The sequence below is a fragment of the Lethenteron reissneri genome, chromosome 43 (assembly GCF_015708825.2).
Source record: "Lethenteron reissneri isolate LAM-NWPU_2019-01 chromosome 43, ASM1570882v1, whole genome shotgun sequence".
In the NCBI taxonomy this organism is placed as follows: Eukaryota; Metazoa; Chordata; class Hyperoartia; order Petromyzontiformes; family Petromyzontidae; genus Lethenteron; species Lethenteron reissneri.
The window spans coordinates 3,211,052-3,234,644 of NC_083821.1; the positions used below are offsets into that span (position 1 = coordinate 3,211,052).

Consider the following 23,593-nt stretch of genomic DNA (forward strand, 5'->3'; position numbering starts at 1 on the left):
TGGGGCTATTTCGCCATCATGGGATCTGCGTTAATAGTGTGCCATTACCAGGGAACCCTTCGCAACCAGCAATATCCAGGCGATATTACTACAGTTCTGGAATATCGCATAATGCAGTAATATGCGTTAAGGGGTCGTAATGGAGCAAACGCTACCTCTTTGGTGCTCCCATTTCCACTTGATGGCGAGCGGTACATCAACGCGCGCGAGCGCACGGTCTCTCTCTCGTTTTATGCGCGCCGAGGCCAAAAGGGCGTGGAGAGGTTTGATGATGGCATTAACGGGGGGGGGGGGGGGGGGGCGGCGTCAGCGCTGGCCACAATCAGGCGCATCGGCGCTAACTCGGCTTCACAGCTGTACTCTTCAAACACGGCGGAGGGAGGCGGCGGGTGCGGCGATTTATTTTTTTCCGGCAAAGATCGTCGCAGTTATTCGCGAGCGATGCAAGAGAAAAAAAGAACGGGATGGGAAAAGAAAATTCGAATTAACCACAAGTAAACCGAAAGCTATGCAGATGCTGGTTTCGTCGCTCGCGCTAAAAATTGACGAACACTTCGACGTCGCGTCGGATCGTTCATGGGCGAGCGCGATGTTGCCCACAGCCCACCGTCACCACCCCCCCCCGCCCCCCCTCCTCCACCCCCTCCCCGCACAAAACGCTGACGGTGGTGCGCAGCCAAGCGGCGAGCCGGCCCCAAAACCACCAGCAGCGCTGCAAGCGACATCTGAAACTAGTTTCGTGATGGGCAGACGGACGAGGGAGAGAAGCGGCGGCACGTGTCAGGAAGTGGGTGGACACGCGGGTGGGGGGTGGGGGGGTGAAAGAGGGCAGGAGCAAGAGCCCCGTACATCGTTAGGACAAAAATGAAAGCTACCGTTTTATTTTACGATCAGCGCTTGACAAAATTACGACACAAAAAAGCCTTCGAAACAATAACAGTTTCCCCCCCCCTGCCCTCCTCCCATCCCGTCACTTCAACAGACCGGAATATCTAGATAACGAAATTCGGGACAAAGGTGGATATCGCATTGCTGATGGGGCGATATCACTGGCGCTCGTTTGATATGCCCGCCCCCCCCGCCCCCCGTCGGTGGATAGCGCACGTCGCACTACGCGGTCGCCTTGGGGAGTTCGGCCACCACCCCTGGCAGCTCCTTGAAGGGCGCCGCACTCGCCCTGATGGTCGGCAGGTCGTGCACCCCACCCTGGTCGACGATGCGCACAGTGAACGCCGGCAGGTTCACCAGGAAGCGCTTGTTCATCTGCGCTCGGGGCACGCACAACGGGGGGAGAGGTGAGTAAATATAAAAAATATATAAATATAAACACGGCGGCAGTGCAGTTCACACGAACGCAGCAGATGGTCGCAGACCAGTCACCCGTGACGTGTTAGCGCAAGGCACAAAAGCCACCCCCAATTTGTGCGAGCACGCTTGATTAGTGGCCGTAACTCTTGAGCAAAAAAAAAGTGACGGTGAAAATTGCCAGCTGGTTCAGGCAGGGAGCCGCGCGCTTAAAAGCTGGATCCGTGTACGTTTGCAAGGTAATCAACTAAAGTCCACACACTTCCACCTTGGGTACCATGAATACACAGGATTCACCACGCCAGCGCTAAAAAATCATTGGCTCATGAGCGTGCAAGGTAAACGATTCACAAACCGCAACCGATTCTTGCACTGCCACGATACATGGATTGAATCGCTCGCATGTGTAATTATCGACTTTAAGATAACATGCAAATTATACTATGCCTTTGGGCCAGTGGGACAACGGAGATAAAAAACGGAAAAAAAAACAAGACGAAACGTACGGCAGAGAACACGCGAGGACAAACGATTGGAAGTTTGGCCCCACACCCCCCCCCCTGGAATGAGAATTTATCACACTGCCAGAGCCATGCCTACGACCAAGTACAGCGGCGACATCATTAAAGTACGTTGTGTTTATTAGATGTTGGCTGCGTGCTATGTGCCGCAACGGCCCAATTAAACGCTGTTGCTCCGAGTTGTGAACCGGAAGTCAAACGAGGAATGTGGCTACTCTGCACCCGATGTTCGCTCACGGGCAACAGAGGGAAAAAAACATTAAACCTTCACATAGGGTTTTTCCACTGCGGCCGAGTTCATCTAAACCTCCGTTAGGGTACAGTTAACGACAAGTACTCAGCAATAAATGCTGACAGAAATATTCATGGCAATAAAGATAACGATATAAACATTTGACCAAGGGGTCTAGAAAGTGACAAGCAGCAACGCTTGATGAAATCTCTCTGACTTTGATAAGTGATTGCTAATTAGGACGGTTGATATTTGGGGAAGAGAAATGTTTGCTTAGGAGTTAAAAACATTAAGGGGCAATGGGGGTAATTTTGCAGAACATTAAACAACTACTGTTTATATTTTCCTGTTGTCAGGCATTGTTGACGTTGGTTCGAGATTCACAATGCAAAACCACACATTACCTCTTGAGCACATTTCTGCAGAATCTCAACCGCCTCCTCCCGGGTCAAGTCTAAAACAACAATAACATCAAGTACATAAGAACATCATCATCATCATTAGCAAAAACAGAGCCCGCACAGTGATCAATGCCTATTGATAACTCCAGCAGCACTTGTGCATTCTCTTTATAGCCTGCGCGCAACATTAACTGCCCCGTCGTACGGAAAGCCGGTCCCCGCCCGCCTGCCCCGCTTGCCCGACCGATGCTTAAGCACATTATGGGCTGAGGCCGGCTCTTGATGTGATAGGGGGGGCTAATGAAAAGCAGTAGGAGCTCTAGTCATGCCAGCGGGGTGCTGGCTGCAGAGGCGAGATGCCTCTGTCTGCCGCTTTCCTCGCGCATTCCTCGCCCGCTCTCTCTCTCTCTCCGTGCGCGCCCCCCGCGCATGTGCGTGCGTGCGCGCGGGGTACGCTCGCGCGTCCTGGCGCGTGCCGCGAACGCGCAGTAGCAACGGGAGCGGGGGCTTGCGTCCGTTTAAAAAAACGCCGCTTTGATTTGCCTCCCACCACCCCCCCCTATCCGGTTGTTCTTAAGTACGTACGCACGTACGTTTTAATGAGCGAAAATACAAGTCGCGGGAGCGCGCGCAGATATCCGCATCGTGAAAAATCTTTATCGTCGTGCCCCACAGTTGATCGCGTAAGCTCGGCAATGGTCGCGTTTAAACACTGCTTTACGTCACGTCAGCCGGGAAGACGGCAATAGCTCGGCTCTTAATTAATTCTGCGGACTGTCTGTGGCTTAATCACCAACATCACAGCCACCGTTAGTGGCCTCCCCCCGGAGGGGCTTGCCTTCATTAGGCGCTTCTCTTAATAAACCAGTGGCGAGGGCGATAAGGGAAGTGCACGGTTGGCCGGAAAAAATTGTCGGCGAGCGTACGCGAGCTGCCGGCCAGGGCCACGCTGGACGAGTTGCACCACTTGATGGGAGCGCTCTTCAGCTCCGTTCCGCGCAAAGCCACGACAGTCCACCTCTTTGCCAGTTTTGTCATTGCAATTTTTTTTTATATCGACAGCACGTTAATTGATTGGTAAATCTTAGCCTAACAAATATCGCACGTGTCCGCTGATTAGAGAATTTGGCGGCAACATTGGCCTGTGGGTGGGCCTTTAGAACTGCGGTTGGAAGGAGAAGAAGAAAAAAAAATCACTGACTTAACGAAACAAAATAACAATTCACTACATCCGGCAGAAGTGCCTAGTTTGGCACTCTGAGCCCCGGGCAATATCCACCGAATCCCAGGACTCCCAGCGTCATTAAGGGGGCCTCTGCTCCCCCTGCTGTGAGCAGACCAAGAAGACCTTGCAGCGGTAGAGTTTAGAGATGTTCTCTTGTATACGTTCATAAAGCTCGCAATGTGAAATATATAATTTGGCACGTTCGACCGCTTGCACCCCCATTATGGAGTATTTAATTTTGAACGAAGCATGGTGTAAAACAAAACCAACACAATAAATAATATTTACACAGAGCTTATGGCAATGCATAAGGGTACTTTGTCGGCATGCAACGATGCCATGGTGCGTTGTTATGCTCGTGACAGATGCACTGCACTGTGCGCGTGAGAATTAAGCATTGTTTGAGTCACGTATACTGCGTGTGGCTGGTTCGTGGAACTCCTGAAGCCAACAGATTTCACCAACACCGCACGACAAAACAAAAAATCATCTGCTGAATGAAATCGTGACCCATAATTGCGACAAATCATCACATTTTTGAGTCGCAAATCGTTCAAGGTCTAAACATGTAGTACTGGTAACGAATGAGAAGTGCCACAGGTGACATCTTCATAATCCCCCTCAATCTCACCCCTGACCACGAGACCTTTTATTCCCAACAATGTCATCTTACAATTGAACAATTTCCCCCTGAAAGTGGCCGATTGTTAGTTCTCAAACACTCCCAAATCACAGTTAGTATTGTGATAGGAGGCTGACTGGGAATACCAGATATACTGCATGCTTGTGCTGAGGTGGCCAGAATATGGCAATACAGCGATGGATTCTTGAAAATCTGCGTGGAGCTTTGGGCGTTTCCGCCCTTGCAAATACATAATTCCCGCAGATTTTTTTCCACACTCTTACAACGGGCATTACCAAAAATCTCCACGAATCCCAATACGTTGTCCACCAAGGAGGGAGGGAGTTATACGTTGAGCTCATGCGCAAGCGCTACACATCGATTGTCGAAATGGAGGAGCCTTTTTTGCTTTTCTATTACAACTCAACGCGAGCCAGCTACGAAGCGCCGCTCACAGAAGGGGAAACAGAAAATTCCTTCGAAAAAAACAACAGCCTGAGTGTGCCGCAGCAGGGCCCAATGAAGGGGGGGGGGGAAAACTGGCCTCGATCTGGACTACCCTTAAACAGAGGCCTTCATCCAGCAGTGGACAGATCATGGCCAACTGCCGATGACGACGACGACATTAACTGTCCGAGTGGGCGGCACTCACCGGGGTGGTAGTGTCGGTCCAGGATGGTGATGGTGAGGGCCGCCCCGTAGCCGTGCGCCGCAAACGGCACCCGCACCATGGAGGACAGGTAGTCCATGTAGAAGAGGGAGGGCCCCTCGCTCTCCTCGTACCCAGCAAGCAAGAGGTTCACGTGGTACGGGGTCTGCACGCGCGCACACACGGGGCGGGGAAGACACCGCGGGACCAACAACCGAATCAAAGAGGTTCCCCTTTCTTATTAAGTGGACCCGGAGGTCATTTGACTGAACCTTTGGGGGAGGTGTAATATTTCTGCGAAATTCGCTCCTGTGCCCCGTTTCTGAGAAGACGAGAATTATCGACGGATGACTGACATTACACAGGTAGCATTAATCAGAATAAAACCGGAGGGGTATTGAATTGAAAGTAAAGAAACTTAATCAGTGGGTGCTATCAGGAAGTGTGGTGTGTGGCTTGCAAGGCTGGCAACACATTTAGATTGGCACAACTTGAGCAGTCGCTATCATGGAAATCGCATAGAATTTGTGAGATCAGACACTGCTCTCTGATGTCCAAGTGCATTCTGAAGTGGCTGGATGACTCGGGAGATTAACGTCGTGCCAGTGAAATTGGACCGGCGTTCTAATCTGACTTCTCAAAGAAAACAAATCTGATTGCGATCGTCCAGTTTCCACGAGGTGTGATTAAACAAGGTTTAAGTGTCGTGAATTTACATCTCAGCACAATCACCAACGGTTGCGTACAACATTTTATTGACGAATATTTGGTTTTCACTTGCATAATTTGTTAATTGTTTCAACTCTAGAGTAAAAATTTGTATTGTTTGACTGACATGCAAAATTCATTGCCGGGAATAAAAAAAGGCCGAAAAAAACGACTTCAGATGTGGAGTGGCATTATCTTCCAGCGCCCTTCAACATCCGCCGACACGTTGCTTCACAGTGATGGTCCTAAAGGAATGTTTTTTTTATGTCTCATGAAATTATGCCAATAGCCGAATCAAAATCACAACTTGACTTAAAGCTTTCGTGACTGCAGGAATTAATATTCGGTAAAGTCACGTGACTTTACCGAAAGACCAGTAGAATACAAAATTATGTCGTACATTCTGCAAGTGCTGTAAATAAAGGCATTCCACGTTCACATTTCAAGTGTACTTTCAAAGATGTGAGCATGACGCTTGTAAAAAAATATATTTAAAAATATAAAAGCATGTAGTGGGCCCCGCTGTTCATAGGATTGTCACCGGACCCCCACAACGCGTTGGCGGCAACCACGATTTTCAACGTTCGTGGCCAAGCGAGCACCACATCCCCTCACTCACGTGAGCCCCACTGCCATTGCTCATTAACCCCCTGCCGCACATCCATCAGGAGACAGCGAACAAGTCGACAGACAAATTTGTGCCAAGGAACGTTGGAATTAATCTATTCAGGAAAAAAATTGCTAAAATGATAAGATTTTTTGGCATGTTGCGAAGGCTGCCAACACTACTCCAGCCTCACATCTGTTATCATCTCTATGTTAAGCGTGGGCCACCCAGCACTGCCCGCCCGCTTGCGATTTTGGAGAAACCGCTGGTGCGCCGTGACATGCCAAGGATCCTCCTTCCGAGCCGCCCTCCCGTCCAGACCGTTGGGGTCTCCATCAGTCATTCTGTCAGGTCACCGCAATCGTGCAGAGACTCATCTGTACGTCCAGATGACCAGCCAACCATCTAACCGTGTCACCGTCCTGTCCCAACCGGGCAATGTGAGCTAACTCCAAGCGAGCGCTAAAAGCACCGCTTCTGTGCGCAGCCAACGGGAGTTAAATGAAGTTTAACACAGTTGAACACGTAGGCTTTCGGAAGTTTAACACGAATAACAAAAGTCGGTAGGAGTTCACGGTAGATCATAGCTAACAATGCAACAGAAATTATTATTGCACGTCAGTTGTCAATACAAATTTGTTTAGCAATGCCAATTTTTACCATTCGTTACAACCCATGTAAGAGTGCACCGTTTATGATTTTGGCAAACTATACGCAAATGTTATATTTATGCGAATGGGAAAACAAGACAACATACAAAATAGACAACAGCATAAACGATAATTTTTTTTTATCAATTCTTAAGTAGAATTGACCCTAAATCATGATAAATTAGCAGGGGGTTGTTGAAGGGAGGATAAAGGATAATGTGTTATGCAGAACTATGCAGAACTTTATAGCGCAGACTAAATTGTTCAATTTAACATTAATGTGATGGTTGATAACATTTGAAGTGGATAAGCTACCAGTCCACACCTTCAAGACCAGTGACATAACTGAGAGACGTGCCTCAACAAGAAACGTAAAAAATAGTTTGTTGGAGATCATAACAGGCACTTTTCTTTTTTAAACACAAATCAAACGTTAACTTAATAAATCACTTAATCGCCCCAACAGCGTGATTAATGCACAAATTTAAAAACGCCAACAAGGTACCATCGCTGTGATGCCAAAGGCAGGTGATGGATGCATGAGAAAAAGGTCCTTTGATAAGCGTCGACCAAGCATACTTTAAAAAAAAAAAACGGCTCGCCGTCCCGCAGAATGCGAACCCGGGCCCTGCCAAACCAGCGATTCACAATTTATGAGAATTTTTCGGCGTTTGGCAGCGGCGGTCGGCGAGGGACCCACCCTGCTGCGTAGGTAGTCGGCCAGGTTTCGGCGCGTGAAGTTTGCTGCAGCAGTCGGTGACAGCTCATATCCTGCGGCCAAACACAGAAGACAGAAACGCATTTAGCAAATCAAATAAAAAAGGGGGTGGGGGGGGGGGGCGGCAGCGGGGGTATCTCGCAAAACTCAACGCGCAGCAAGCGCGCACGTTCAGAGCTGCGCAATTTGAAATGTGTTGTTGTCGCTAATAAAACCTGGGAATCGTGATGAGAGAATAAGCGACGCCGGCGCTTGCTCTCAGCTGTCATTACGGCTTATTAGCGCACGTGTGAAGTTATTAATTCTGATTACTGGCTCTCTGCTTAACGAGATGACAGATGGGCAGGGCTCCGGTGCGCCTGGGAAGCGAGGCACGTGCGTCCTGGGATCGGCGGAGGCGCGGGAATGCGTTAATCCGCGCCCGTGCACAGATGACGGCGTCAGCGGGACCTAAACCGCTCCCAGCTGGAGCGCGGTGCGCGCGTTTCTCACTTTGTGAAGGCGGACATGCCGCAGTGGGCTTTTGGCCTGAAATACCTTCCTGGAAGCTTGCCATAAAGCTGTTAATGCAGCTCGAGTCTCTCTGTCTCAAAGGCTCAACTGCTGGTGATGGAAACTTACAAAACACAAAAGGTGATGTTCCCAACATGCTCTGCTTCGAGCAAACCTAACCTCAACCTTACTTCAATGTATTTCTGTGCGGTGGTTCGATTTAGCAACCTGGATGATCTAAAAAAAATACTTGCACGTACAATTACGTAATTTTATAACGTTTAAAGTCGCGTATGAAATGACTGAAGTAAACACGATATGTATGGGTAGAGATATCTGGTCCTTTAGAGCAAAGTCAACTAGACAAAGAGTTCTCAAGTGTTAATGTGTATCCATTAAAATATTAACACCGATGCAACTTATACATTTTGCCATACTCAAGTGTGGGAAATATGCCAAAGAATAACTGCATTGAGGAGATAGATAAATGCAATCAACCCATGGTGCTAGATGGATTGCTGCATTGTGAGAGGGATGGTGACAGTTGGGTGTGCCGTCAGCAAACAGAAGATAGATCATGGCAAATGATTAAGACCCAATTGTGGCACAGTAAATCACCAAATTGGCAAGTTTAATCCAGCAACAGTTATTGTCATGTATAAATAAAATCTACACTTTATATAAATGAAAATTTTTCTGGTGAAAAATGTCAGATACATATAAAGAGTAATACTTTAAAACGGGCATGAAAATGATAAATTCACTGCAATTGACATATCAAAATAAAAACACTTTTCAGGACAACCAAGTTACATGCTATTCTTAGCACCACGTTTGTAAGCTCGTGGAAATGTTGCCAGGACACAAAGTGACCCAGTCACATGTGGGAACGATGAATCTCAGTGGGTTTAGCATCGTGTCGAAATTCATTTTCTACAAACACCGTCTAAATATGTATTACTGTCCACACTTGTTCATTGTTGTTCGTGACTTGAACATTGCATTACCGTTGAGGAAAATTAACAGAAGCACATTAATGTTTGTAAATGTCAATATTTCCCGTTCACAACGAGGACTGAACGTTTCTTGCCTACTGCAAATGCGATAGCTGTGAAAATGCCACGACTAGGGATATGATTCAAATATTAAAATTCGTTTAAAAAATCATGCTATATTCAATGCATATAAAATGCATGTTTTCCAATTCATATTAAAAGATTAAATAAATCATAAAGGTGTACTGAAGTAGTAACGAATTGGCACATTGTGTTTATGCGACAAACCTTACTAATTGGCTATGCAGGGTGGTGGTGGGTTAACAACACATATTTACGCGCTCTAATCCAAAAACCTTAATTATGAATAATATTTGGCGCAAAGCCTACATGTTAAATTGAGATTCAATACAATAAAACCACTGGATTATCTAGCTACACACCATGTTTTATATTTTACATATCACTATCATCTAAATAGACTCAAAACAATGAATGCTCTGTAGATAAATAGCATTACATTCCTTATATATAAAACCACAATAGATTCTGTAGAGTCACATCACCCAAGATTATAATTCATACTACTTTAGAATCTACAGATTCACATGACTATCGGTTCTACATTCATACCACTACATTTTATAGATTCATACCATTAAATGTTCTACATTTTCACATCTCTTAGCTTTTTCATGCCTTTCTTCAACATTAATTGTGTAGTGTTAGATAAGTAGTCCTCCGCTCATTTTTTATTTCCCCCCACCTGCTCCAACCCCTTGCACCGTCAATTACAACGTTGGTTATCTCATTACTTCCAAGTGGTGACATCTATTTCATCACTTTGCCTCTCTAGGGATTTGAATCTGTTTGCTGAGAACAATCGAAATTCTCCTGCCTCCTAAAGTAGATTTTTTTTCATGTTAACCGTCTTGTTCTTGCCTGCCATTAGCTTCGTCTTCTTTTTTTTGGCAACGTTAAAGCTCAACTTGCACAAGGTCAGCTTGTGATCACTTCCCGTGTTAAATTGCTGAAGACAGGCATCTCTAGAAATATGGGGTTTGTCTGCGAGAATTGAGTAAAATTTATTTAAAATGTTTCCACTTTTGATACTGCAATATCCATTTTCTAGACTCCCTTTGTTAAAGTGTTTATAATCTTCAGGTCCTGGCTGGTTTTTAACTATAGTTGACATTCTCCTTGCTAATTCCTTACTTTGATACACATTTGATCATCTTTGCATCGTTTACTCACCTATGCAATCATAACAAGGAAACGATAGATGATTCCCTTTTAAAATGCTCTAATTGATGTACTAATTCGTCAGAATTTTTATATTATTACTTCACTAAACGTAAACAATGAATAACAGATAAACGAAGACGTGGTTTTCTTACTGTCACTGAAACTAGATCTTTACATCTCAGACAATTTGCCAGTGAGTAAATTCTAAGATTAATAACATAACCCAGACTGTCCCTATCTCTCTCCGAACCTTCATCACGTAAAGCCAAGCACCCTCACCATTCCTCATCTTGTAGAGCTGCACATTCTTCTGCACGTACTCAGCGAACTGCACAGTGTCTCCAGACTCCCCCGTGCACAGCAGAAGGATGCGGTCGCTTAGCCGGAACATCTTCTCCTGGTCTGAGTGCGGGCAACGTTGGAGATTAGGTTAAAACAATTGTGCAATGTTTTATGTGGTAAACAAAGGTTGGTCCCACTGCCTACCTTTTGAAATGTTCCAATTTTATTAACTCATTAGCCGAACAATTAATATTTTAATCTTGATTTAAAGCTTCCGTGGCTGCAGGAATTCATATTCTTTGGGTCTTTCGGTAAAGCCACGTAGATAGAACAAATAAGAAAAATAATAACAATATCACGACGTTTCGATCGCAACACAAGCAATCGTCATCAAGTGAAAAATATAGCGGGAGAGCTGCTGGGAATATATATTGTTATTATTTTGATTATTTGTTCTATCTACGTAGCATTACCGAAAGACCAAAAGAAAATGAATATTTAAATTTAAAAAATCTGAATGGAATCCTCAGTCACAGGTTATATAACTGGAAAAATATAACTGCATATTTTAAACAATTGTTCTTTGTTTTAATGGCCCTGAATGTTATAACACTTGGGTATTCCAAAAAAAAATGTGATGAAGCATAACGAGTTACATTATTTTGAGTAAGACAAAAATCAGTATTGGTACAGCTCGGTTTGAACAAAGTCCTGTTCGACATGCAGCCACCAATAGAAAGAGTCATGCAAGGCACTATGGGAAAAACACAAGCTGTCATTTAATATACAGGAGATTCGTTTTCCAATAAAACAGACACAAAGCATTGAAATACATGCATTAACAGTTAAACATATAAACACATACTGTATTAAAATAATCACGTGTTAAAATCAATCATGACTAAATATCCGTTTAAACGCAGTCCCTTGTCAGCATCTTTCTATTCCAATTTCTTCCTCTAAAATTAATAATCACACATGCTGACCTTAATAGCCTACATTTAAATGAATAGGTTTTACACTGGCTATGGTATTAACCTCATGGCATTGTTGAACACCTTGTTTGTCACACTCTGGTATCAACTATACTAAAATTCTAAAGAACCTTTAAAATATACTTTGTACTGCAAAACATCGTAGCTGGAAGTTTGTCTCAATGAGCTGTCATCTAATTCAATGGAACAAAAACGTAGTTTACTTCCAATATCTTTTGTAGATAAACACAAAACGTATACACACATTCATGAATAACATCGTGCGTAACAATATGACAATTTCACAACATACGCGTTAAATTAAAGTGTTGATAAGATTACATTTAAATAAAGCGGTTCTTGTCCATTGTCCTCCCGCTCTCTAAAATGAAAAGTCATGCAGACATTGAGTCTTATACATTCCGGTTAAAGTATGCTTCACTAAAACCACCGAACTTCACCCAAATTACAACACGTCTCAGCATCTGACTTATGTTAACACAACAGTTTAACAAGTCACTGATAAAAACACCCCACACAATTAAAACAAAGCTAAAATGCACATCCAACGGACGCTAGGCCGCAAGGTCCATCGGCCTCTCCTAGAATCCGGGGCGGGCGAGGCGCTTCTACCTCCGCAGCGAATCCATCCGAGAGTCCCAGCCGCGCTAGGCCGCACGGGGCCACATCCCGACCACGCTTACAACGCGAAACAAAAAAACCACAGAAATTAACCGCGGCGATATCTCGACGACGGGTGCAACCCTCACCTTGCTTCATCACCACGATGCTGTGCGCGCTCACTGTGTCGGCCGCCACCGCCACAAAGTCCTTTCCCTGGATGCCGATGCAATACTCCATCTTGTCCCGTCGGTGAGATCTCGGCGAGTGACGTCACGCCCACTCTCGCGATGTTTTGGATCTCGCGAGACTTGGGTTTGCGTGACGCGTCTCTAGTAGGGGGCAGGTCAGAACATTAGTAGGGGCAGGTCAGAACATTAGTAGGGGCAGGTCAGGATGTTAGTAGGGGCAGGTCAGGAGGTTAGTAGGGGCAGGTCAGGATGTTAGTAGGGGCAGGTCAGGATGTTAGTAGGGGCAGGTCAGAACATTAGTAGGGGCAGGTCAGGAGGTTAGTAGGGGCAGGTCAGGAGGTTAGTAGGGTCAGGTCAGGTGGTTAGTAGGGGCAGGTAAGAACATTAGTAGGGGCAGGTCAGGAGGTTAGTAGGGGCAGGTCAGAACATTAGTAGGGGCAGGTCAGGAGGTTAGTAGGGGACAGGTCAGAACGTTAGTAGGGGCAGGTAAGAACTATAGTAGGGGCAGGTCAGAACATTAGTAGGGGCAGGTAAGAACGTTAGTAGGGGCCGGTCAGGACGTTAGTAGGGGCAGGTCAGGAGGTTAGTAGGGGCAAGGTAACATCTAGAAGCATCCAGCAACATCCCAGTGCCTTGTGCGATGATGATGCTACGTCGAAAATGCCGTACGAGCGATTATTGGCTCCTCGCGCTGCGACATAGTCCCGTTCACTCGATCGCGTTATATCTAACCCGGCATCCTCGTTTTATATATAAAAAGTGCTCTCTAATACATTGGTCGTGTCAGACATACAATTCGCGCTATGGCAACTATACGCAGCGTTATAGGAGACCGGAGTGTCTTGTTAATTGTGCAAGTGCGCCACTTACAATGCAGGAGCAGCGACAAATAATTTGCATTATTATTGTTGTCAGGTTTGCTGGCGATATTGCCGCTGCGTGATCCCCAAAGGTGTAATTTGCGGTGTCGTATTTCAGCAATTTGTGATGTTTTGGCCAATACCTGTCACAAATAAATGGTGGGGGGTTGTTTTAGCTACGGGAGAAAACCGGAGAACCCGGAGAAAACCTCCCATCAAATAGTGGCGGAGAGAACATATACACTCTACAGAGATGGGCACCCGAGTTAGGAATCCATCCCAGGGGCTTATCGCTGCGAGGCACGTGTGTCCACACCAGGGCCACCCTGTCGCCCGTACTGTTAAGGTGTTGTGAATGGGGGGAGGGGGGGGATTTGATAACCCACGAAATATGATAATGACGATGATGATACAAAAATTATCGACTTAAGGCAGTAACGTGAATATAACACGCACCCCATAAAGTCTCTAGCAGGCCGTTACTTTGAAGAGGTGTGCGGTTAATGCAACAACAAGTTCTATTGGCAGCCACAGCTGACATCAGTCGTTGCTAGCATCTTAAATAGTCCTGGGTCGGAATCGGAATCAGAATATTTATTTATACTGGAGGAATCTTATGAGCTATAAAATAAAAATTGGCAGCCACAGCTAACATCAGTGGTTGCTAGCATCTTAAATAGTCCTGGGTCGGAATCGGAATCAGAATATTTATTTATACTGGAGGAATCCTACGAGCTATAAAATAAAACAATTCACAGATGTCCACCATCCTTCACTGAGCAGCGTGCGTCGTGTTTGTATGGTCAAATAGCCCCAATGGCTGCCACAACACTAGAAGGCCTTCATCCATCTGCACATTGACAAAGGGGGCTGTGGAATACAATTTCATATTGGAGGAAGAATTATTCATGAAACAGCCCAAAGCACAACCTTTTGGCAGTATTGGTAGCAAATATATATTCCACTGGTGATCCCTAATAATGGCGAAACTTGGATTCTGTTGCAAGGTTTTTGGACTGCAGTAACATTTTAAAGGATTGGCTTTCAGTTGCCTTAAGGCTGCTGGATATAAGGACGACTCTGCTGTTCACAAACATCAACACAGGAAATGTTCAATGAAGTTTCCTCTCCCCCCCCCCCCCCCGGGAATGATTTTGCAGCGTACTCTTACGACATATGAGAATGTAGATTAAATTGCTTAATCAGTGACCTTCACTTAATAGCTATACCTGGTGGAATCCATCATCATCAATGTCAATACACTGCGAGATTGAGTGATCTCCACACCATCGCCGTCTGATTTAAGTATATCGGTCAACGTTCGCCCAATGTTCTGAACCACATGCTAACCTTGGCATTTTTACGACTGACACTTCACCATGCTAGTCAGGGGGGGGGGGGTGGTGAAGGGGGGGGAAATGTTGTCTTACTGAGTATCTGTCAGCTAACAGGTGCCTCTTACCAAATAGAGATACCATACCTGTCAACCTCTTATAAGCGGTCTACCTTATTGCGGACCAATTCAGACCTTATTGGTCACCCCGTGCCCTTATAAATATCAACGTTCATCCTACAAAGTCCCATCACAAGGAGAAACACATGAAATAAAAACAAATATTTGCCGTTTTGGAACGGCTGTACGCCGTATGGACCTGCAAACTCAATTTCCCTGTTTAAGAATACGGGTAAATTGTATGGGTGGACAGGTATGAGATACTGAAGGCTGGCAGGTTTTTTTATATGCATCAAAATAAACAAAAACGATGTTTTATTTTTATCAGGTAAGGCCCACTGAGCTATGTAGCTCATTTTTTCAGAAGCGGTCTGGCCACAGCTGATAACTCAATGAGGTGGTCTATCTTCTTGGTTCTTTCGGTAAAGTCACGTAGACGGGAAATAATAAAATAATAAAAATAAGACATAATAAAATAATTATCACGACGTTTCGGCCACAACGCAAGCAGCCGTCCTCAGGTGAAGAACAGGTCTGTCGGGAAGACAGCGTCTGAATGAAACACCCCAGGCTTGGAGCGTAGAGGTGGTCTATCATCATGTGGAAATTTATAGCAGTAAAAAAAAATACTCATCGTCAGGTCAAGGCATGAAGAATAAGGACAAAATATAAACTCGGCATGTAACTATCCACTTGATGCTCCCAGCGATGTGGATGAATTGCCACAATTCTGGCTTGCAGTTTGACTGATAACCTTGTTATTCTTGGTTCTTTCGGTAAAGTCACGTAGTGGTGGTTTTCACACCTGATGGTGATTGCTTGTGTTGCAATCGAAACGTCGTGAGAATTGTATTGATTGATTTTTATTATTGTATTATTTCCCTTCTACGTGACTTTACCGAAAGAACCAAGAATATGAATCCTTGCAGCCACGAAAGCTTTAAATCGATAATCTTATTGTTTTGTGGTTATCATCTAACTTATTTTGTCGCTTTTTCCCCGTTATTTTTTACACTTTCACATTATCTTAAAGGTACCAACAGCATGCAAATTGCATGAATGGTAAATTATTCCTTGTTGTACGTACACACAGTTTCATATCGTGATCATATTTGTTTAAATTACGTATTATTCCACGCCTAAAATAAACCCTGAATGTGTGATGATATTTCTGCTTAATTTAGCGAGTTTCCAATTCATCTTTTTGTTCAAATGAGTGTCAATTGTATGATTAATACGTGTTTGAAAAATCCACAGGAAAAAAAGACATCTACACGTTTATAAAATTATAATCTTACTCACAAACAGTATAAAACATGTATAGAGTATTCACATTTTGTGGAATGCATGGCTTAAGCAGACAGCGAAGAAGGTCTAGATCAAAACAAACCACAGGTTGATAAATTGCATACACTCACAGAGAGTTTTAATCAGCTTTGCTACAGTAAAAGCAACATCACAGCACTGAACCAATAGTGGCAATGAAAGACGGACAACATTTGTTTTGCATTCCTCAACTTACACATAGACATTTTTAGTCAAATAATTGCAGTTACTTTTCTTACTTCTTTGTAAAAACCCGGAGTGGGGGATATGGGTAATAACGTACCAGAAGATTGGCATGTTATTGATGTTTACCACAGAAAATCCATTGAATGTCGCGTATTATTAATGGAAGGCTCTATTTAAACAGCTATAAATGTCAGGACCGAAAGTTTACAAGGTCTACTTCTGGTCTGGGAACAGCAGCTGACAGAGTTATCATCCATCGTGCATTGATTAACAGGCAGTCGAGTGAGAAGGGAAAGTCTGTTTCATGGGTAACACCAACACCACACTACCACTTGGCTCGGGTTCGCGTTTTGCATGTACGTATTTATAAATGTTGAACTTATTTCGCACCGTACTTAGCCAATCGTGACTAATCGGGGGTGCGGGGGGGGGACAACACACTTAACACAAAAAAACTATTCTAAAGTAATGAGCTTTCAATCTACATTTAAAAGCGCACAACACCCGTGGCTTCCTCATATCGGAAGGAAGAGCGTTCCAGACGGAAGGCAGAGCGTTCCAGACGGTTAGCCAAAATTCTAGATTTGAAGTTTTCGTGACCGCAAGGATTCATACTCTTTGTTTTTTTTCGGTAAAGTCACTTAAGCGGTTGTGCTTTCGCTAAGTTGTCCCCACCTGAAGAAGGACGCTTATGTTGCGCCCGAAACGTCGTGATTTAATTTATATATTTTTTTTACCTACGTGACTTTACCGAAAAAAAACAAAGAGTCGGTTAGCCAAAAGCAAACTTTGCGACTCTCATATTCTCATCAGGGAAACAAATATAGAATTTTCACGGCACCAGGACCCACGAGTCAATGCTCAACCCAAAAATCATTGCCCTCCCAAAAAAACCCCTCAAAACAAACCGATACAATTCGCATTCTCACACAACTGTGGCGATGTGCTTACTAACTTCCCTGCAGGCGCTACCTCTGCGCTATTGTATCATCATCGCAACGGTATCCCCAGACCACAATTCGCGACTGTGTGCATGGTGGGGGGGGGGGGGGAGTTTGAGTTATTCTCGCTTCAAGCCGGAGGACAGGTTATCACTTTCACATTATAATTATGAGCCGATGCGAGAGACTCTTTCTCGTGAATAGAAACAACAACAAGAAAGCTCCCCTCCGTTTCCGTAAACTGCTCATTGTGTCACGGTGTACATCGCACCGAATGCTTTTGAGCGTCGAGGCTGTGAATCAAACAAGTACAGCCACGCCATTGTGTTCCAAATCCCCGAAGCGTGCTATCCATCCAGCAGGAAAGACACAAAACACACACACACACATGCACAGAAAGCTGTATATCTAATTACACACAAAACACGACTGCGACCAACTCTGGCTTTGGCAAAAGGCCCTCCCTTTTTTTTAGAGTTTGGCAAATAACACAGCACTCGCTCCTAGCAGTTCAACTTTTTTCACCCCCACTGCAAAATCTGCAGGGGTTGTGGGGGGGAGAAATGCCCCCCTCTCGCCCCAACATGTGAATCGTGACCATTATGCAGAAGGGGAGAAGGCGGCGGCGGCGGCGGTGATGATAGGACATTCTGTAAGGCGACGTGACACATGTACGCCTTCTGGAAACAAAGGCAGGTCTGTGCGCGCCAATCACTCGCTCCCGCGCCAGCCCATGCCTCTCATTCTTCCTTTGTTTCATTTTTATGCTCCTATTTGTCGCGCTTTGAAATCAGCGGGCGAGCGGCACCAGAGTGCTGGGGGGGGGGGGGAAGATGGGAAGATGAGTTGGGGGGGGGGCTTTGCAGACTGGGAGTTGTACACAAAGACAACGATCCCCCGTGTAGCCTTTAACAGACTGTTGGGGCAAGTGCTGTTAGCGAGCACATATGATGGTCGGCACGGCAGATGAGATGGCCAGCACCATGCCCGACCGCCTTTGTCTCCCCCGTGACGATGTTTACACACCGCACTAGGTACTCATTTGAGGCTGAGTCGACCTAGGGGAGGCCCAGTACCGGCTCAAATAATCGTCACTCGGGTCGCTAACAGCACTTGCCCCAACAGTCTGTTAAGCCTATACGGGTGATCTCTACATTTGTATGCTTACACAAACACGCTCGAGGGCCGTGTGTGTGTGTGTGTACAAAATCAGTCAGGTCTCTATGGAAAAAAAAAAGTTTCAAATATTATACGTGATAGAAAATATGATTGACATCGTTCTGGCAACGGAATCTTCTCGGCCGCCGGACTGGCATTATTAATAGGCGCTTGCAAAAGCCCTTGCCCATTGCCTGCAGTGTAAGAGATTATACTGGCGGATGCGTGGAGGGGTCTTTGATCCATTGCCTCTCGTGTCACTCTAAAAGTGCCCGCCGACATCATCAGATGTCGGCATCTGACCGGGCCGAAGCTGGGTCGTTCTCGGATGGAACACCGTCTGGGGAATACTAAATGTCGTCGGCTAGGGCTACGGAGAGATGACCAGGTAACGGCAGGACAGCAATGGGGGGTTTTGTTGTTCTTGTTGTTGTTGAGTCCATAATGTGCGCGGAGCTTCGAATGTGTCCCGCTCGCGTGCGTTAGGTTTTCTCTGGGCGCTCTCCACATTCCGAACATTCATTCGTGGAACTGGTCTGACCACGCGATGCAGAGCCCCGCTGAAAAGAAATCTTGACATTAAATGATGCTTTCCCGAGTAAATTAAAGGCATGATTATGCACATTATGAGAAACATTATCTGTGCGTCTGTGGGTTTGTCAGTGACAGCATCTACTTGAGTAATGTTCACCGTACAGAGGGTTCATTCCGACTGCAAGGAACCAGAGGCCTACGGCATTGATGAGCTATGTACGACTGACGAACTGTGACCTCGGTAAAATAAAAATAAAAACATGACCAAACATAATTCACCACGCAAATCCTACGAGGGTTTATACATTTCTAATGTCGCTTAGCGTACCTCTAGTTTTTAATGTGAGAGTATGTGAATTGTTTTATACAAAAATGCGAACATTCTGGGGGGAGGGAATGTGAGTGTTTGGCAAGAGTTACACGGCGACATTTCAAGGGCATCTTCTCAATAAAAAATAAGAATTTTCAATCTTTCATTTCCAAGGGGTGTGAACTGGTGATGTGCTGGATAGAGATGGTACGGATAGACGGCAGAGGTGCCATCTATGGGATGGGACGGTGTTATTGTCGCCTCTTCTGCGGTCACTCCTGCAGCTGCCTCTCTCTACTCGTACGATTGCTCAGACTGCTGCTGGCTGCTAGGTACTGCTATTGCTACTGCGGATTACATTTTTGTTACTTCTACTACGAATAACTATTGGTACTACCCCTGCTGGTGCTGTTGCTATGAGTGTGACTGCTAGGACGGCAGGCTGACACCGTCGCAACACTCGTGGCTCGCATCAAGAAGGGTTCCCAGATTCGATTCTCCGACTCGGGTGTCTGTGTGTGTGTGTGGAGTTTGCATGTTCTATCTGCCTGTTCTGCATGGGTTTTCTTCTGGAATTCTCCGGTTTCCACCCATAGCTTTAAAAAAAGCCTATACAACGATATGTGGTATTGGCCAAGTATCCATCCCAATCTTTAAAAATCTACTGATAAATTGCTGAACTGGGATAACACTCGACCCCGCCCGTCCTGGGAACATTTGGCAGGACCCGTGGGTAAACACGCGTAATAACAGTATTATTATTTTTTTACTTTTACCAGGTAAGGCCCACTGAGCGATATGGCTCTTTTTTAGAAGCAACCTGGCCACAATTGAAGTGGCTTACCATCACGGGGACATTTATAGTCGCCAGATATTCTCGACAGCACGTTAATTCTAAATGTGGAGGGAACAATCGGGAGACAAAAAAAAATCAATGCGACCACCACGGGTCGAGACAAATAGAGAGAGATGCAAACTCCAAATATACAAACTTAATTTACACTTCTATATTTGAAGCTTTCGTGACTGCAAGGATTCATACTCTTAGGATTTTTCGGTAAAGTCACGTAGGGGAAAATAAATAAATAATAGAAATAAAAAATAGAAATAATAGAAATACAATATTTATTATTTTCTTGGTTTTTTTCTGTAAAGTCACGTAGAAGGGAAGTAATAAAATTATAAAAAGAAAACATAATAAAGCATTTTATTATTATTATTTTATTATCTCCCTTCTACGTGACTTTACCGAAAGAACCAAGAAGATGAATCCCTGCAGTCACGAAAGCTTTAAATCGAAATGTATTATTTTATTTCTATAATTTTTGTTATTTATTATTAGTTATTTTCATTACTTATTTATTTTTCCCTACGTGACTTTACCGAAAAAAACCTAAGAGTCCAAATATACACAACAGGCGTTAGGATCGGGATCGAACCCACCACCTCCTTCATACCAGACGAGGCAGAAAACATCTCACCACCGCGGCGCCCCTAAACTGCTCCTCTACTGCTGCTACTGCTGCCGTCACCACCACCGCAGCAGCAGCAGTGGCGTAGCATGCTGCGTTGTGTGCGGCGGGGAGCGGTCGAGGCCTCGGGCCGCCCCGGGCTCCGTGGCAGATGCGTGTTCGGGCTCGCTGCGGCGCTCTCCGGAAAATTGGGCCCTGGGGCGACACGCGACAAGGCCTGCCAACAAGAAAAGAAAGAAACTGGAGAGAGAGAGAGAGAGGGCGAGAGCCAGAGAGAGAGAGAAAAGATGATATAAACCGTCTCCTCCCCACCAAACCACCCCCATCTATCCCCCCCCACCCAAGCCCGCTCCCCCACCTCTCTTCTCCGCTACCACCACCACCACCAACCTCACCCCCCACTGTCGCCCCGTCTTAAATGCTAATTTGCTACCCTTTGCAAGGCGACGGCGCGTCGCGAATAGAGCGCTTCGCTTACCACACTGAGCACCAATAAAACGAGACCGAGACGTTTTTACAGTGATGCCTAAAAACATCATCATCATCATAAATTATTATTATTACTGTTATCATCGTCGTTTTCATCAAAAGAATCACCATCGTTTTTACGCATCTTTAAAGATTAGAGTGATTGGCAGCACACGTAAAAGCAGCAACGGCATCATCATCATCGTCGTCGATGTAATCGATGTCGTTTTTGGTCATTACGTTTCATGATCACTCGTCGAAGCACAGCATCAAAGAGCATAAACCATCACGCAAACTCCGGTCATCCTCACAGCAGCCACTCTTGGCTAACCGTCGAGCAAAGACAACCTCAGATGCGCGTCTGTGGCCGTCTGGAACGCTCTTCCGTCCAATGCTAGGAAGCCACTGGAGCTACGATACACTTTTACATCATCATCTAGATTGACAACCCCATTTCTTAGAACTGCTTTTTGTGCTTAGTTTGTTGTCCTTCCCCCGCACCTTCGGTGAGCACGGTTGGCTACGTACGGCGCGAAAGAAGTTCAACATATATCTGCACATATGTAGTGTAATAGCGCCAGCTGGGAGACAGCGGCTGCAACTGTGGTGGGCAGACAGCGCACACGCCGGCGAGGGTGTGCGCGGCGCGTGGGCAAAGCGGAGGAACTGGGGCAAGGCTCACTGAGGATTCTAGATTTGAAGCTTTCGTGACTGCAAGGATTCATACTCTCACGAAGGTAAAAAATGAAATTAAAATTAATAAAAGTTACAATAGAAATAAAATAATAAAAATCACGACGTTTCGGAGGCAACACAAGTCTCCGTCATCAGGTGGGACCGTCACAGCCAGATTTACTGTGGCAGGGATTCCAAGATGCAAGCTCTTAAATACAAGTTAAGGGGGAGGAGCGGGGGGGGGAGCTTATCAGAATGTGGTAGCCAATGAATGGAACGTATTGGGAGGGGGGGGGGCTAAAAAAAGAGCACGAGGTGTACGTGAGGATACCATTTGGAGTGCGTCTGAAACCTGCGAGCGGGTTCGAGAAGGGGGGCACGGTGAGGGTGGAGCCCAGAGCGGGGGCACTCGATGCCACCGGTTCTGGGAGTGGACTCGTCTCATCGTCGCTAAATGTCTCCGCTAGACATCGCGCCATGAAGGATAGCAGTTGGCTGTCTCAGTCGACGCCGTCGGTGTTAGACGGCTCTTGCTGAGCTACTGTGGAGCGTGCGCGGACAAGACCGTTGAAGTTGTCGATGGAGAAAAGTGCCTCCTACAAACTCTGTCTCTGAATCGTTGACGATGCACATGCATAATTATCATCGTGGTCGTCATCCGGCAGCATCGTCAGCACCAGCGCCGTCATCATTCCGGGCTTTGTTAATTTATCATAATCATTAGCATCACCACTCGCCTGCACATCACAATGATTGGCAGCAAATGTAATAAAATTATCACCATCAGCAGCAGCAGCATCAGTTCCTTTATTAGAGTATCAGCAGTAACAGCCGCATCATAATTAACAATGCCACAGGAATGAAGTCAGTCTGAGTCATTGTCGTAGTATTGTCCCGCATGGAATCTCTTCTTCTACCACGCGTTTGTCCCACTCACGTGGGATCCACTGTCCTTGCCAACCTTCTCCACTCCGCCCTGTCCTGATCCATCTCTCGTTCCGCTCCTTGTGCCACCGTGTCCGATGCCACCACATCGCCCCCCCACCACCTTCACCTCGTCTTCTTCTGCCTTCACATTCATCTCTTTCCTTACACTTGCATCACTTGCCACCTTCTGATCCAACATCGTTTTCCCGTCGTCTCGCAACATGACCGAGCCACACACACAGCCTATTCTCTCCCATCTTCTGTGATTTCTACCAATGTCTCGCATTTGAATGGTGAGTGGGAACATCGACTGCTATTGCCGTTGTTGTAAATGAACGCTGCTGTTGCTGCGTCGGCAGCGGTGCACAATCAACAACAACAAGCCAACACATTCTTCAACACTGTGGCCTTAACAGAAAAACTAATTTAATAGGTGATGTTTTAAGCAATGGCCCTGTCATAGCAAACACAAAAATCCCCCGTATAGCCTTAACAAACTGTTGGGGCAAGTGCTGTTAGCTTGCACCTATTAAGGCCGGAACGGCACACGAGGGGGTGGGTGGCTAGCACCACTCCAGACCGCCTTTGTTTCCCTAGTAGCAATCTTTACACACCACACCAGGTACTCATTTGAGGTTGAGTCGACCTAGGGGAGGCCCATGAGCGGCTCAGATATTCGTCACTAGTGTTGAAGAATATCTGAATCGAACTCGGGTCTCGTCGTGCCATATCACATCACTCTAAACATGGACGTGTTACGTAGGAGGGCCATTGCCCGAAACGTTAGCTTTTTCATATTTTTTCCTTCTTTTCAGGCCACAGTGCTGACGAATGCACGGCCAATG

General features: G+C 45.7%; 1 protein-coding gene across 1 annotated transcript; it reads right to left on the reverse strand.

The window, feature by feature from the left end:
* Positions 1-374: 374 nt before the first annotated feature.
* PSMB2 (proteasome 20S subunit beta 2) lies at positions 375-12,556 on the reverse strand. Its single transcript, XM_061569280.1, has 6 exons — positions 12,397-12,556; positions 10,650-10,772; positions 7,621-7,691; positions 4,959-5,121; positions 2,463-2,512; positions 375-1,263 (listed from the first exon to the last, which is right to left on the reverse strand). Exons 1-6 carry the CDS (start codon positions 12,485-12,487, stop codon positions 1,111-1,113), a joined length of 651 nt encoding a protein of 216 aa, XP_061425264.1. The 5' UTR covers positions 12,488-12,556; the 3' UTR covers positions 375-1,110.
* Between the last annotated feature and the right edge of the window lie 11,037 nt (positions 12,557-23,593).